We start from the raw sequence: 17531 nt of genomic DNA on the forward strand, positions 1-17531 counted from the left end.
GCTAAGTGCAATTACATAGTGTTATTACAAGCTGCAGCCAATGCATAACAAAGGAAGTTGGGCACTAGTGCAATAGCGCAGTGATGGGACTTTTGCAATAAAGTGAACACTGAATACATTACCTGGTGCTAACATAGGGACCCAATGTAATAGACAGCAAAATTTTGGCATATGGAAGCTGTAAAATAAGGATATAGTCCAGGCGCTGGTCCTCACAATTAGATGGTGTCAAGAGTCAGGTGTAGGTAAAATCAAAGTTTCTTTAATGCAACATAAAAGTTTCAAGTCCTATGCTGGACTCTTCCTCAGGCATAACATACATCAAACAGGCAACATTTAAATACACTAGACAGGTAACTCTTACCGGGTCACAGGTTACATGGTGACGTCACACCTGTCCAAACATAATATTTTCTAAATTTCTAAATAAGATTATTTAAGAGATAGGTAGAATATACTTTTAATTCACACCGTTCCTAATTAAAATGGGAGAGCTTGTTGTATTTTGCAGCGCTGGAGTACCCAAGTTCAGGGAACACCCATGCTGCTTATCAGTGCTGTCAGCGCTGCTTGAGTGAGGCCGGTGTTTCGCAACCAGCGCATTACCCTGTCACAGAGGTAAACATCCGGGCGATGCGCTGTCAGGTTGTGAATGAACATTACTATAATTGGTAACGAGGCTGGTGACGTACGGCCGACACGCTACAAAATGTAAACAAACAGACCGTGACCGTGAGCTTATCAGGTGAGTTGTAGCCAATAGGTGTATATTAAACCAGATAGGGATGGGACTAATGCAAATAGATAGGAAGAACGCTCGTTGCGGGTGGTGTGTTAATGTAAAGCGCCGGGCCGTTCTATATGATGTTTAGCTGGCCATAGTAGGTATATATATATATATATATATATATATATATATATATAACCTAACCAAAAATACAAGGGCGCTGTATTGTATAATCATATACAAATGTCTAGGTGTGAATACCAAAATACTAGATAACCTATCAAAAAGCACTAAGACAATAATATAAATGCAAAAGTGTACAAACTTTATTAAGGTGTTTACAAAAAGACACAAACAATCTTAAACACCTTTAAAATGGGAACAGGTACAGGTGGACAAACAGGCATCTCAACTCGGCATATAGGAAAAGAAGACAGTGAGGGACAACCACAGTAAATCTGCACGCAGGGACATGCGCAGTGAGATCCAACATGGCGGCGGCCCGGTGAAACTTGTGGACCGCACCTGCAGGTACTAAATCATTTGTCTGTTTAATATCTATTGGTCCATGGAGCATATAAATATAATGTTTGTCTGCTATACCATACATTCCCTGAGGAAGCGTAAAGCGAAACGACGTTGGGGTGGCGGTCTCTCTCGGTAAGGGTTCTCCCAGATCACACTGACACTGTGCTGCATCTTACCTACCAGTGCTTTGGGATTTCAGCTAATGGGTGTTTTGCTTTGGCTGACAGTTAGCCTGATGCACTTTGTCCCTGGCTTGCACTCCACTGATATTGGCTTGGTGATGCAGCACCGTGTCTAGCATGTAAGTACATACCTCTCTCGTCTGTGTGTGACCCTAGAATAGTGTTGTAGTGGTACCCTCTATTGTTCTGTCCATATCCAGGTGTGTCAGTGCTATTTATCCTTTAGCTAGTATATCTATACAGCATTTTGGCCTACGATTCATACCTGGCAGGACAGGTTTACTGTGGTTGTCCCTCACTGTCTTCTTTTCCTATATGCCAAGTTGAGATGCCTGTTTGTCCACCTGTACCTGTTCCCATTTTAAAGGTTTTTAAGATTGTTTGTGTCTTTTTATAAACACCTTAATAAAGTTTGTACACTTTTGCATTTATATTATTGTCTTAGTGCTTTTTGATATATAAAACCTAGTAAGATGTAAAAAGAAACATTTCAGGGCTACTTTGGGTACATTCCAGATATGCTGATGTGTCAATATGAGAGGATACAAATGCATGGTAACCGTGGTAATATACTCACATTATAAAGACTTTACAGGGCTAACATGGATATATTGTGGATGTAACAATATTGTCAGGATTCGGCAGGCTGGTGGTGGATCCTCTGTGTCAGTGAGGAATTGGCGTGGACCGTAGCGGTGGACCGGTTCTAAGTTGCTACTGGTATTCGCCAGAGCCCGCCGCAAAGCGGGATGGTCTTGCTGCGGCGGTAGCAACCAGGTCGTGTCCACCGGTAGCGGCTCAACCTCACTGACTGCTGAGACTGGCATGGTACAGAAGGACAAGGCAAGAGCAAGGTCGGACGTAGCAGAAGGTCAGGGCAGGCAGCAAGGGTCGTAGTCAGGGGCAACAGCAGAAGGTCTGGAACACAGGCTAGGAACATACACAAAACGCTTTCACTGGCACAAGGCAACAAGATCCGGCCAGGACAGGAAGGGGAAGTGAGTTTTTATAGGCATGGAGCAGGGAAGCTAATTACACTGATTGGGCCAGACACCAATTAGTGGTGCACTGGCCCTTTAAATCTTAGAGAGCCAGCGCGCGCGCCCTAGAGAGCGGAGCCGCGCGCGCCAGGACGTGACAGCCGGGGAACGGGACAGGTGGGTAGATTGGGATGCGACCTGCGAACGGTCGCGTCCCGCTATGCGAATCGCATCTCCACCGGCAGTGTCCGTGCAGCGCTCCCGGTCAGCGGGTCTGACCGTGGCGCTGCAGAGGTGAGAACGCTGCGAGCGCTCCGGGGAGGAGCAGGGACCCGGAGCGCTCGGCGTAACAGTACCCCCCCCCCTTAGGTCTCCCCCTCTTTTAATCTGCTTGTCCCTTCATACGAGACGAGGCCATTGGGAGCGACTCTTGAGTCTCCTTCCAGATAATGGAGAAGTCCTGGGTTACTTCATCTAGGGCAGAAACTCCAGAAGAAGTGGGAATGGGGAGGGGGGGCAGAGGGTGAAGCTTGCCACGGGGCAGAGTGTTACCAGGAAGGGGGCTATGAGGAGGCAAGATCTCTGCTTGCTTTTTGCTGAAAATATCAGAAAAGTCCTGGTAAGCCTTGGGAGGGACCGGTAAGGGTGGAACCTCAGGAGTTAGACAAGTGGGAGCAGATGTGAGGCATCGTTTGTGACAAGAAGGACGCCAATTTTTGATCTCCCCGATGGACCAGTCAAGGGTAGGAGAATGATGTTCGAGCCATGGCAGACCAAGGAGGACTTCAGAGGTGCAGTTGGGCAGAAGAAAAAATTGCCACCTCTGCTGTAATGAGATACAGAACAAGAGGACAGAGTTCTGTTCTAATAGCACGAAAGAAAAATTCATCTTAAAACACAGATTGACCTGCAATTCATCTTATGTTATATATCTTCTTGAATGTATGTGTGGCCTTCAATATGTGGGTCGGACTATACAACCACTGAGAAACAGACTGAATAAGCATAGACAGAATGTCAAAAATAAGTTTATGTTACATGGGGTCTCTAGACATTGTGCCTTGAAACATCCAGACCAAAGACACGTGTACACTGTTACTCCCATAGACCATATACCTGACAATGTCTCAAACCGATTTGAGTTGTCGAAGAAAAAGGAGCTCTATTGGATGTATAAGTTGTCCACCGTAGCACCCAGAGGCCTCAATGAGACTGTTGAAACAATTTTGTAATGTGAGTCTTTAATTCATATATCCTCATGGTATGGATCAATACATACAGTTGTGCTAAGAATGTATTATCTGCTGATATGCATTATCCACCTTTAATCACATAGGTGCATCCCATTAAAAATGAGGAAACCCAAACCACCGCCCACAACGAGCGTTCTTCCTATCTATTTGCATTAGTCCCATCCCTATCTGGTTCAATATACACCTATTGGCTACAACTCACCTGATAAGCTCACGGTCACGGTCTGTTTGTTTACATTTTGTAGCGTGTCGGCCGTACGTCACCAGCCTCGTTACCAATTATAGTAATGTTCATTCACAACCTGACAGCGCATCGCCCGGATGTTTACCTCTGTGACAGGGTAATGCGCTGGTTGCGAAACACCGGCCTCACTCAAGCAGCGCTGACAGCACTGATAAGCAGCGAGGGTGTTCCCCGAACTTGGGTACTCCAGCGCTGCAAAATACAACAAGCTCTCTCATTTTAATTAGGAACGGTGTGAATTAAAAGTATATTCTACCTATCTCTTAAATAATCTTATTTTAGAAATTTAGAAAATATTATGTTTGGACAGGTGTGACGTCACCATGTAACCTGTGACCCGGTAGGAGTTACCTGTCTAGTGTATTTAAATGTTGCCTGTTTGATGTATGTTATGCCTGAGGAAGAGTCCAGCATAGGACTTGAAACTTTTATGTTGCATTAAAGAAACTTTGATTTTACCTACACCTGACTCTTGACACCATCTAATTGTGAGGATCAGCGCCTGGACTATGGGGGAGATTTATCAAAACCTGTGTAGAGGAAAAGTTGTGCAGTTGCCCATAGCAACCAATCAGATCACTTCTTTCATTTTTCACAGGCCTCTTTAAAAATGAAAGAAGCGAGCTGATTGGTTGCCATGGGCAACTGCACCACTCTTCCTCTGCACAGGTTTTGATAAATCTCCCCCTATATCCTTATTTTACGGCTTCCATATCCCAAAATTTTGCTTTCTCTGCTGAGTACCTGTGGCCACTCAGAAAGGATCCGGAGCAGCGGTTACCCTCATTGTCTCGAGCGACAGGTGTTGTGCCCTCAGCACAACACCATCTTGTAAGCTCACATATTACCTTTCTTTGGGGCCTACCGTTTTAAACCTATTGCACTAGGAGCGCACCTTGTCCTTTTTTTGTTTCCTTTTTCAATGTAATAGACAGGACTTTGTGCAATTATACAAGAAGGATCCTGACATCAAGGCAAAGTTATGAAACTTATGTTTAATAATGCGCAGTTTGCACAAAATGTGAAACAGTACCACCTAATTATATATGCACTTTGAATAACACTAAAGACTAAGTATCTATGATTGTATGAAGTGCACTCCATCTCTATCGTTGCTCTATTTGTGAACTAAACATACAAAGGACATTAACTCACATATAATTGGACTGCATTATAAAAAGCAGTAATAAACATTCACAGAAGTAATTGCATAATAGCGTGTCTATGTGAAAATGGTCCAATAGAGTAAGTGTGAAGTAACACTGTGTATTGTGACCAAAAGCCACATTGCAGGACCAGTAACAAGCGGGTATGAGCGGTAGCTGGTGGTGGCCATCACATTCCGAGTTTTTGTAGAATGTTGTAGAGGTGCTATAGTTTCCGGTCTCCACCCCACACCATTAGCCTTCCCCACCCCAGAGTACAAATAAAGTAACAAAAAAACTCACCTAGTCCCACGCAGCGATCTCCAGAAGAGCTGGGCAGCATTCTCTCTTCTCCACAGTGCAGGCGCTGATGAGTGGCGTCATCGGTGCCGGCGTCGGGGCAGAGGTCACGGCCGTCTTTGAACTGTTGTGCACACGCAGTTCAAAGAGGCTCCGGCGGTGAGTGACCGGCTACGGATACCTCCATGGGTTAAATTGACCCAGGGAGCATATACCGTATTTATCGGCGTATAACACGCAATTTTTAGGCTAACATTTTTAGCCTAAAGTCTATGTGCGTGTTATACGCCGATACACCCCCAGGAAAGGCAGGGGGAGAGAGGCCATCACTGCCGGCTTCTCTCCCCCTGCCTTTCCTGGGGTCTAGAGCCCTGCTGCCGGCCCTTCTCTCCCCCTGGCTATCGGCGCCGCTGCCCGTTCTGTCCCCCTTACTATTGGTGCCGGCGCCCCATTGCCGGCGCCGATAGCCAGGGGGAGAGAAGCGGCGCCGACAGCCAGGGGGAGAGAAGGGGCAGCGGCACCGATTGCCGGCGCCGCTGCCCCATTGCCTCCCCCCATCCCAGGTGGCATACTTACCTGTTGCCGGGGTCGGGTCCGCGCTGCTTCAGGCCTCCGGCGTGCATCCCCTGCGTCGTTGCTATGCGCTGCACGGCGCGGCGCACTGACGTCATGCGATGGGTGCCGCTGCCCCTTCTCTCCCCCTGGCTGTCGGCGCCACTTCTCTCCCCCCTTGCTATCGGCGCCGGCAATGGGGCGCCGGCACTGATAGTCAGGGGGACAGAACGGGCAGCGGCGCCGATAGCCAGGGGGATAGAAGGGCCGGCAGCATGGCTCTAGACCCCAGGAAAGGCAGGGGGAGAGAAGCGGGCAGCGACGGCCTCTCTCCCCCTGCCTTTCCTGGGGGTGTATCGGGGTATACACGCACACACACGCACCCTCATTTTACCATGGATATTTCGGTAAAAAAAATTTTTTACCCAAATATCCTTGGTAAAATGAGGGTGCGTGTTATAGGCCGTTGCGTGGTATACCCCGATAAATACGGTAATACAGCAAAGTCTGCGGGCATGATCTGTCCCCCTGCATGATTTTCTGGGGGGATGTGTTCCCCCCCGGGTCATACGCCCATGACTTCTCCTCATGTATTAATTGTCCAGATGCACAGTAACTTGTTTGTACTCTTTTTATTAGTAAATTCCTTGGGAAAACATGAATCTCTCAAGCCACATAGTCCCCCTCCCCCACGTAGCTTAATAGATTCCCCTAGTGTTATGTTTTTTTTTGTGTTGTAAAGGCATTGTGGTTAGTGGAATTTTTTATTTTCATGCTTAAAGGGGTGCTCTGGTGGAAATCAATTTTATTTTCAAATCAACTGGTTCCAGAAAGTTAATCAATCCTTCCAGCACTTATCAGCTGCTGTATACTACAGAGGAAGCTGAGTTGTTCTTTTCTGTCTGACCACAGTACTCTCTGCTGACACCACTGTCCGTGTCAGAAACTGTCCAGAGCATGATAGGATTGCTATGGGGATTTGCTCCTACTCTGGATCCTAAAATGGACAGAGGTGTCAGCAGAGAGCACTGTGGTCAGACAGAAAAGAACTATACAACTTCCTCTGTAGCATACAGCAGCTGATAAATACTGGTAGGATTAAGATTTCTTAATAGAAGTAATTTACAAATCTGTTTAACTTTCTGGAGCCAGTTGATATGTAAAAAAAAACAGTTTTCCAAAATATGACAAAATATGGCACTTTCTTTTAGGCCATTTGGTTTTCAACATAAAAAAAAAAAATTGTCTGAAACAATCCAGTATTACCAGACACAAACAAAACTGTCACTATTACATGTAAAATTAACATAACAATAAGCAGCTTCAAATTACAGGTGATTTTGTAGATGTTTGTACCTGTAAAAGCACAAGTTACGAAATTTCGGGTGTTTCTTGTGGCTGTTGTCCAAAAATAAATGACGTTCAAAGCAAATGACAACTGTCACACCATTTATGACCTCTTCACAGTAAGTGAAGTCAGATATCTGATCAGCCGTCCAGTTGTCAAATGTTAAACAATGCCTGCTCTAGACATGGCATTTCATCAGCCAGTCTTTAGCATTTTTGTTTGTTTTTTCCACCCAACTTTAGGGCATGTTCACACTGCCAAAAACCACACTGAAAAGTCCTCATCAAAATTAGCATGGAATCAGGGGGTGGTGTTTTTTATGTGGTTTTTCAGATTGGTTTATTTAATATCCTATTTATTTCAAACAGAGCTCAAAGCAAAACCACATAAAATTGACATGTCACTGAAGGTTTTTGTCCATGTAAACATGCCCTTATTGTGATGTTTTTACATGACAAATCATGTGATTAAAAGATTCAATCATTGAATCACATGATCACATCACTATGCATCACACAATTTGTTATGGAAATAATATCACACAAAGAAATCCACAAAAATACCAAGTAATAGAATGTGAATTTAACAAGGCTTGTACTACAGTTTATGCTGGAAATTGGTGTAAGTTATGCTAGAAATCTATTCCAGCTCAGGGAAAATAGCCAAATATTTCCCAGTGTGTTTTTGGATGATAAATTTAATTTAATTTAAAAAAAAAAAAAAATTTAAATGAAACAAATAGGTCACCCTATTATTATTGTTTTACAAGCTTTACAAATTTTATGGGAACATGACAAAAACAACTTACCAACTGTATCTTCTAGATCATGCATGGTACTTACCTACGAAGAAAAAGAAGAAACACTTACAATAAGTACTATTTTTAGGGTGGCTGTACACTTTCAGATTTTGTTCAGTTTATTTATCCAGTTTTTCAATACAGAACTAGGTGTGAGTCATAGGAGCAGAGAAGGTAAAAAGGACAGATCCAACTAACCGCCAAAGAGAAGTGATGCCTAATAGTATTTGATCAACAGTGGATTAAGATTGGAGTCAAGTAACAGGTACTAGGAAAACCAAGGAACAACCAAGACCTTGATGTCAATCTTACATAGTAGGAAGGGGAGAGAAGCCAGCAGGCACGTGATATAGCAGAACCTATGCAGTTTGGCATTGCCTCCTGGATACTGAACACATGTATTATGATAAATTGTTTTTTGTTTTTTTCCCCAAATATTTTTATTGAGTTTTTAATAAAGATAACACAAACACAGACAAACTGTGCTAGTATGAGTTCGTCACGCAGGACGCATAAGTAGTAGAGGTCAATGAACAGTTTTAAGCGTCCGAAAACATTCAGCACAATATATTTCAGTAGCTCCAAACAGGTAAATTGTAAACAACTAAACTTAGCAACAGATAAAGATATAGAAATCACTTAACATTTTAAAGTGGGTATTCAGACAGTTACGTGGATAAGACAGCTGAGATAAGAGACATGAGAGAGCTCTCTATAGGCTATATTTCAGATAGCTAGAGGAGTCAGGTTTACGAGTAATACATGTGTATTTGCGTAAGACAGTGTGGGTATGAGGGGGATGAGGTCACTGAAAGCACCTGAACCCCCTTCAAGGCCACCAGACCCTGAGAAACTGTGCTCTGGCGCGCAACTCCCAGTGGGAGATTTCTTTGAAGTGATAGATTTGATCTGTTTTTGCTACCCAGTGTTGAACCTCTGGTAATTGTACAGAGAGCCATTGCAATTGGGAGAATATGTCTGTCCACCAAGTATGGATCACTGGACAGTCCCACCATATGCGTATAAAGGAACCCACATGGGCGTGGCATCTCCAACACCATGCAGAGTTCGAGTGAGAGCATTGAGATGTTATATGAGGTGTTGTATACCAACGGCTCAAAATTTTGTAACCATTCTCTTGTATGCACACGATATTGTGTGGCTTTAAGAATATTGTGTTCCACTAGGGGGGGAGTGAGTGAGAGGCCCAGGTCAGATTCCCATTTAGCAATGAATGGGAGTGGCTCTTGGGATTCGATGAGTGATAGCTTTTTGTATAAGGTGGATATGGATTTGGTCGGGGGTTGTACCACAGACAAGATTTCTCCAAAGCAAGTTAGTTGATTTTGAAAGGTGTTGTGTATCACAACGCCTAAAATTATGGGCTTCAAGGAAGACAGCACAAGGAAGCTGGAGGGGGAAATGTTGAGGATTGAGCCCAGTTGGTCTTCAGGGAGAATACAGCCCTCAACATCTAATAGGTTCATTTGGGGTAGTTGGGACTCTCTCAGAGACCCAGGGGAGCTAAGCTTAATAGATTCTGAAGCTCAACCAACAACATCCCTAAATTGGATTAAAGGTCCAAGGTTGAGCTGGGCCTGCTGTTGGGTCAGAAAGCATTTCCACCTCCCCAGAGTTGCCCTAGTCAATGGGCAGAGAGCTTTTATATCAATCTCAGAGGCCAAGGGGGCAGTGTTAGCGATCTCAGAGGCTGAGGAGACAGTACATCTTCAATCTCCACCCACAACTTATGAGATGGCTCCCTTACCGAGTCCAATACTCTGGCCAGGTGGATAGCTTGGTAATATCTCTCAGGGTCAGGGGATTTTTTTTTTTACTGTATATATTAGTGTGCTTGTGGTGTGTAATTACAAATGATAAAATAAAGTATGATATCTGTGAGTTGGCAAGTCAAAAATCTTTTTTTTTTTTTTTTTAAGATAGCCTTTTCTTACGTGCATTTTAATACGTATTGTAGGAGTTCTGTAGAATCAATCAAATAGCAGCAAGATAGCAGTTGAAGACAGTGATATGGAAGTAATATTTATACAGGCCTTTTCCTGTCTTTATTTTTCAGACACAAAGCAAATACAGCCTTCAACATCAACATAAATACAAATAAATCCTGCTTGTCCTATAACTATACAGACAAAACTTACTAACAGCCACCCAACACATCAGTCCCAAAACAAACGGGCTACTCACACAGGCAGGCCCGGTGCACAGATTTTTTTTGTAGGTAGATTGTTAGTGCAGGCAGGTAGGTAGGTGTGCAGGAAAGTAGGTAGGTGAGTACGTAGGCAGGTAGTTTTGTGTGTAGGCAAGTAGGTAGGTAATGCAGTTAGGTAGGTAGTTATGTGTGCAGGCAGGTAGGTAGATAGTGCCAGTAAGTAGGTAGACATTTCAGGTAGATAGTGCAGGCAGGTAGGTAGGTGTGCAGGCAAGTACGCAGGTAGATAGGTGCAAGTAGGTAGATTAAGAGGTGTGCAGGTAGCTGTGCAGGAAAGTAGGTAGGTGTTTAGACAACAGGTGTGCAGGCAGGTAGGTAGGTAATTCCCCCCTTCTTTAAATAAAAAATCCCACTTACCTTCTCTCTGCTCCAGCGCTGACACCATGGGCGCCTCTTCTTTCTTCTCCTTGAGTGGCACAGGATTTTTCTCCTCTGGTTACCCTGAACAATGCGGGTGATGATGTGATCTCAGTGTACGAGGTACAGTACTAGAGCAGGGATTCATGTACTCGTCAACACTCATTTTGCCTTCTTAGGGGTGGGGTAGGTGGAAGGGGCACCGCTTCTGATCTGAATCCCATGCCAGTGGCCACCCCTCACTGCTGGTGCACTAAAGCCATACTGATCTGGTCTGAAAACCTGGAGTGGCCCAGAAAGAGGATAAAGGGGATGAAAGACCCCACTACCAAACCTGCCTTTCATCCCATAACATAAAAGACTAATAACAAGACCTACCAATGTCCTCAGCAGGCTAAATATCAACAGAGATTTCAATTTCAGTGAAAAGGGGAACATTATGTTGTCACTAAATTACTGACCTGAGATTTGTGACCTGCATAACAGTATGTGGCCTGCATCTTCATGCTTTTAAATGATCATAGACTTCTGATTCCCATTTTCAGCATGGGTTGCATGACTCTTTTTTTTATTCCTAATCATTTTGATCTTTAAATAGAGTTTACAAGATTTAAAAAAAAACTGCCTGTCACACATCATTTATGATGTGGTGTTGGCTGGCCATCTAGTGGTTGAATGAGAAAATCAGAAAGCTGAGAAGATTTAGGAACAGAATGCTTATAACTTGCTGTTTAGTGCATCATTTTCTTTTTTCCCAAAATAGTGCAAAAAAAAAAAAAAAAATCACTACCCCCTTCGTTAGCCAGGAAGGCCCATTACATAAATGTTTTTATTTATAAATTTTTAGGGGCGACATGTACTTCTTCATTCCTCTTGCTGCATCCCTGGCTGCTGTCTTAATAGCTAGCCAACATAATGTTGGGGATCATCTATAGTAAATGGGAGTTGTCAGAATCAGGATAAAACTTTAAAAAAAACTGCAAAAAGTATGGCAAACTGACATGCTCCTCTAAATGAGGATAGGGATGGTGGTAGCAAACCAATAGCCAGGGGTGTTAAAATACATCGTAAAACAAGGTATGTAGATAGTAATCTAGAGGGAGCCTGCCATGTGACTGCTGAGTGTCAAGGGGGATAAGTAGAAATGGATTTTGGATGGAATAAAATAATCCTATCTTTCATCTGAACTTGAGTGCTGCAACTCTTCTTTGTATGTATAGAAATGGAAGTGGACATAATTCACATCGTGTACAAAAATGCTAGGGAGAGATTGGCAGAAAAGTGTAACAGGTGGACAAAAGTGTGCAAAAATGTTTATTTTTGGCCCTACCTGCAATTAACTTCTTTGTCTCTAACCTCTCTAAAAAACGTATGTATGCTGTGCTTTGCTCCACCATACAGTGTTAGTTGGTTTATTTGTGTTCTGAAATTGAAGAGCTCTTAGCTTAATAGCACAGGATTCTTACCAGTGGGTGATGTTTTACTAAATGCTATTTTACAGACCCATATGAGGACTTGTTTTTTGTGCCACCAATTGTACTGTACTTTGTAATGACCTCAATCATTTTACCAAAAAATCGACAGGGAAACCAAATTATATGTGGGGCTAAATTGAGAAAATTTGTTATTTTGTAACTTTTGCGGGCTTCCGTTTCTAGGCAGTGCATTTTTCCATTAAAAAGATACATTATATTTATTCTGTAGGTCTGCCTACAAGCATTTTTTTTATTAACATTGTAAACAAATTAGAAGCCTAACAATTTCACTTGAAATTTTGAAAATTTGAAACGTCTATTTTTGATGTGTTATGCAAGATTTGCAGAAACTTAGAGGTGGTAGGACATAGGAACCCCCCTAAATGACCCCACTTTAAAAACTAGACCCCTTAAGGTCATCATTAGGGGGTACAGTGAGTATTTTAACACCATAGTTTTTTGGCAGGAATTATTACAAAGTCATGGCTTAAAATTCAAAATGTGCTTTTTCCCCCACAAATGCTTTATTTGTGGGACATATTTTGTGTACATTGGGGGGTATTTATCAAAGGATTTATATGTTTTTTTGCTGTAACTTTGGCGCATTTCTTTGGCGCAGAGTCTTTTTGTGTCAAAATTTTTTAAACTTTCTCAAAATCACACGGTCCTGTGTGTGATATTTACTTTGGTCAGTAATTCATCATTTGCGCCAATCTATCTTCGGCGCAATTTTGCGCCTATAGGCTTTTCTTGGCGCAATTCACCGCCAAGAAATTTTGTATGTGGAAAACACACATAGCAATGTCAGAAAATGTAAAGGCGTCAAAATACATAAACATTTTTTTTGTGAAAGCTGCGACACCTCCGGGGCTGCGCAATACTATCCTGCGACATAGTTGTCTCTGAGGGACCTTCACCCTCTGTTGAGCCAGCATTGGACATGGCCACACAGGTTCAGGAAAAAAAAAACACTCAAGTTAAAAATAAAATCCATTTCACATGGTGGCTATAAACCCCACATGTCGCTTGCTGATATAATGCAGGAGGGACTCCGAAATGGCTGCTCTACAGGGTAAAATACGCTGTCCCCTGTGGTGTTAAGTTCTGTGTAAAAGGCGCTGTGAACAGCTGATTTCAACATTTGCGGCAAAATTACTAACAGCGTGCACAAATGATAAATTTGGCGCATGTCAACAAAAACCAAAGTGAAAAAAAAAGGGTAAAAAGAAACTGTCAACAGACAAAATTGATAAATACCCCCCATTGCGTCTAAAAAGGAGCAAATGTACCCTATATTTTTTTGAGCTGCTCGTCCCGTGTTTGGAAATACCTCCACTTAGGCCATATTTGGTTCCTTAGCTGCAAGGCAGGACCCAGAAGGTGAGGAGCACCATTTGGCTTTCAGGGCACCATTTTAGGCTGAAAGGATTATAGGCCGCAAAGAGTTTTAGTTGCCAGAACCATACAGAACCCCCACAAGTGACCCCAATTTTAGAAACTACACCCCCTAAATTATTCGCCTAAACCAAAAGTAAGTACTTTGAGTCCTTTTTTATGTGGTGTTAATGGTTAAGTGGGAAAAAAATTTAATTATTTTTCCCCCACAAATGCATCATTTGGGGGACATATTTTTTGTACATTGCGTCTCAAAAGAAAGAATGCCCCCCATATTTTAAAACGCTGTTCGTCCTGTGTTTGGCAATGCCACCGCTTAAGCCATATTTATTTGCTTTGCTACATGGTGGTACCAGAAGGAAAGGAACCCCATTTTGAATTTCAGGACATCATTATAAAAATGATAGGTCCCACTCCATGCCTGCAGAGGATTGGAGCTGGTAGATCCATACTGCACCCCCATAAGTGACCCCTGTTTTTTTTTTTAAACTACACCCCCTAAAGTATTCACTTGGGTTAGAAGTGCTTTCTTTGAGGCCTTTTTGTGTTAATGGTATTAGCATAAGTCAGTGTAAAATATTTTAAATAGCTTTTTCTTTCTTCACATATGCATCATTTGTATTTTTTAAAAATGGCTTCTGAAATAAAATGTACCAAAAATTTTATTATGCTGCTTGTTTCATGTTAGGGAGTACCCCGCTTTGCGCCATATCTGGTTGCATGGCCACATGGTGGGCCATTTGGCTTTCAGGATATCATTATACAAATTATAGGCCATACTTCATCTTGCAAAGCATTCTAGCTGCCAGAACAATTCTGCACCCCCAAAAAATGACCCCCTTTTCGAAACTACACCCCCTAAAGTATTCACCTAGGGCAGTAGTAAATATGTTGAGCTCTTATTGTGTGGCTGGAATTATTTCAGAGTAAGTGGAAAAAATGTGAAATTTGCTTTTTTTCCACAAATGCTTTATTTGTGGGACATCATTTTGGTACACTTCTGAAATGGAGGAAATATTGGTCGGCTAGCAGTGACGCACACCTATCTTGGACAGTTGAAGATCCAGATGGATATAACCCTCTTGTTGTGGGAATAATGACCCGCTCATGACAAATATATCCATCACCGGTCATTATAGCGCTATCTACATCATCTGCACTGTCCAGGCCTGACAAGTAGAGACCAGAGCAGTGGAGCAGCGCGGGACCTAGGACAGAGAAGCAACAGGACCAGGCTGTCCGTGAGGCCAGCCATCTGAAAGTAAGAATGATGCGGGGGTCTTGGGGGGAGGTGATGTTAGGGCAGAAGGATATAAAGTGGTCTGGTGGGCATAAAAATGAAAATAAAAATGATGCAAAGATCTTGGGGGGTTATCTGTTAGGGCAGAAGGGGATAAATTGATCTGGGTGGCATAAAAGTGAAAATAAGAATGATGCAGGGGTTTTGGGTGGGTGGGGGTAATTAGGGCAGAAGGGTTAAAGTGGTGTAGGGGCATAAAAGTGAAAATAAGAATGATGCAGGTGTCTTGGGGGGTGAAGGGTGGTGGTGTTAGAGTTAGAAGGGGATAAAGGGGACTGGAGGGCATAAAAGTGAAAAGAATGATCCAGGGGTCTTGGGGGGGGGTGTTAGGGCAGAAGGGGATAAAGGGGTCTGAAGTAAGAATGATGCAGGGGTCTTTGGAGGGGTGTTAGGGTAGAAGGGGATATAGGGGTCTGGGAGGCGGAAAAGTGTAAAGAAGAATGATGCAGGTGGGTGGGGAGTGTCAGGGCAGAAGGGGACAGAGGGGTCTGGGGGAAAGAAAAGTGTAAAATAGGATGATACAGGGGTCTTGAGGGGCAGAGGAATCCAGGGGGATATGAAGGAGGATGGGAAACATGGGTCTGGAAGAGGACCTAGGGGTCTCGGGGGACTTAAGGCCCATCTACATTGAGGACATTCTGCTGGCGGAAATCTGCTTGCAGCAGAGTCCAAATGTTTTCAATGGTTTTCTGCTGCTCTGTGCATATACTGCGGAATCGCCACATGTGAATTCTCCCAGCAGAATGGATGTAAACCCCAAGAATGAACATGTTTGTTCTTTGGGTGGACGTCCATTCTGCTGTTGAAATTCTGTTGGACTGCATTGTCATCTATAGAGATGATGCACATGCCAATGGCTTCGGTGGTGCCTGCAGCAATCGGACATTTCACCAACTAAATGTCCACAGTGTGAAGAAGCCCTAAGGGGTCTGCAGGCGCAGGGGAACATGGGTCTGGGGGGAATACAGGTATGGGATTCTTACAAACAGAGGAAACAGTGTCTGGCAGTATTATTTTAGGGGTCATGATGTCTGGCAGGGTTCTAATATTTATTGTTGTCATACAGAGGATGAGGATTTGTTAAAAAGTAACCAATGATGTCCGGGCACCGCTCTGCAGAGAAAATGGAGCTGAAAGAAGACACATCATCTTGACCAGATGAAGAAGAAAAGTAAAGATGACAGAGAAGATGTCTCCTGTGAGTCATTATACAATTGTTTAGAGGAAAAAGGTAGGGGAAAAAACAACGGGGCGCTTCCTCGTATAGTATTTCTGGAATGGTAAGTGAGTGGTGCAAATACCCACCAACAGCACCCAAGGTGACGCACTGACCTTGAGTGGATGTGTAGAGAGGTCAGAAGGGCCTCTGATGTGTGGTTCAGGGTACGCACAGATAGGATCGTCACAGTGTGCTGCTCTCACGCCTTTTTTCCGTATTCCAAGGAGACGGATACAAGGTATTATGGAGTGTGCAAAAAGAACGGGGTTTTGTATGAGAGCGCTACTGTGTGTAGACGGCAGTAGAATGCAACAGAAAACAAGCCAGCACTTACGCAGGACTAACTTTTATTGGTAAAAGAAGTCAAAAGAAAAACAGGAGGACAACGCGTTTCGGCGCACACTCGAACCTTCCTCAGGTCCACATAAACAATTTTGTGTAGTCCTGGTTGGAGATCCTGCAGGCGGGCTGCCCGCAATGACAGCCTGCCTTCAGGATCTCCAACCAGGACTACACAAAATTATTTATGTGGACCTGAGGAAGGCACGAGTGTGCACCGAAACGCGTTGTCCTGTTTTACTTTTGACTTCTTTTACCAATAAAAGTTAGTCCTGCGTAAGTGCTGGCTTGTTTTCTGTTGCATTCGACTCCCGTCTACACACAGTAGCGCTCTCATACAAAACCCCGTTCTTTTTGCACACTCCATAACTATACAATTGTGTATTCTCCTGACTGTCCCATCAGAGCTGGAGTCACTTGTAATTTCTGCAGTGATGATGGGTGACACTGAACCCAAATCTGTGGCTCTTCAACTGTTACAAAACTACAACTTCCATAATGCCTGAAGATTTGCAGGCATGGTGGGAGTTGTAGCTTTGCAACAGCTGGGGAGACACTTAAACCGAGGTGATTTTAGAGTATGCAGCCCATTTTTTTAAATGGGCGTCTGACTTCTGTGACACCCATCGTTAAAAAAAAAAAAAAAGGGCAGCGTAGTCTAATATGCCCAGGCCTATTTTTGCTTCCATTCTGGCCCTGAAAGTATGTGTATAACAGGAATTTCCCAACCTTTATCTCTACAGTTGTTTCAAAACTACAGTTCCCATCATGCTCTTCTGTCTGAATGATGGCAATTGTAGTTTTGCAAAAGCTGGAGAGTTCATATGGGGGGGGGGGGCACCTCATTCGTTGTTTTAAGAGACACAGAGGTATAATTCGCTTCAGGGCACAGTGGCAATATAATATTTGGGAGCCCAGCATGTGGTAGTTTTATACTCAAGAGCACAGTGTGAGGCAGCATTATAATCAGGGGCACAATTTGTGGCAGTATTATACTCAGGGGCATGGTGTGTGGCAGTATTATACTCAGGGACAGGTGTGTGGCAGTATTATATCAGAGGCATAGTGTTTGACAGAATTCTATTTAGGTATACAGCATGTGGCAGTATTATATTCAGTGGCACAATATGTGACAGTAATTATACCTGGGGCACAGTA

The 17531-nt window shown here is 43.4% G+C and overlaps 1 protein-coding gene across 3 annotated transcripts in view; it reads right to left on the bottom strand.

Annotated features, from left to right (window-relative positions):
- Nucleotides 1-17531, bottom strand: part of PDE4C (phosphodiesterase 4C) — a 934858-nt gene that overhangs the window by 240603 nt on the left and 676724 nt on the right. The window contains exon 1 of one of the 3 annotated variants that reach the window (XM_056570200.1): nucleotides 11107-11169. The exons of the other annotated variants lie outside the window; for them this stretch is intronic. Coding sequence (XP_056426175.1) covers nucleotides 11107-11126 — 20 coding nt within the window. The 5' untranslated portion in view covers nucleotides 11127-11169. Of the gene's footprint in view, nucleotides 1-11106; nucleotides 11170-17531 lie in introns of those variants that run through there. 3 annotated transcript variants of the gene reach the window in all.

Source organism: Hyla sarda, chromosome 1 (genome assembly GCF_029499605.1).
Source record: "Hyla sarda isolate aHylSar1 chromosome 1, aHylSar1.hap1, whole genome shotgun sequence".
Classification (NCBI taxonomy): domain Eukaryota; kingdom Metazoa; phylum Chordata; class Amphibia; order Anura; family Hylidae; genus Hyla; species Hyla sarda.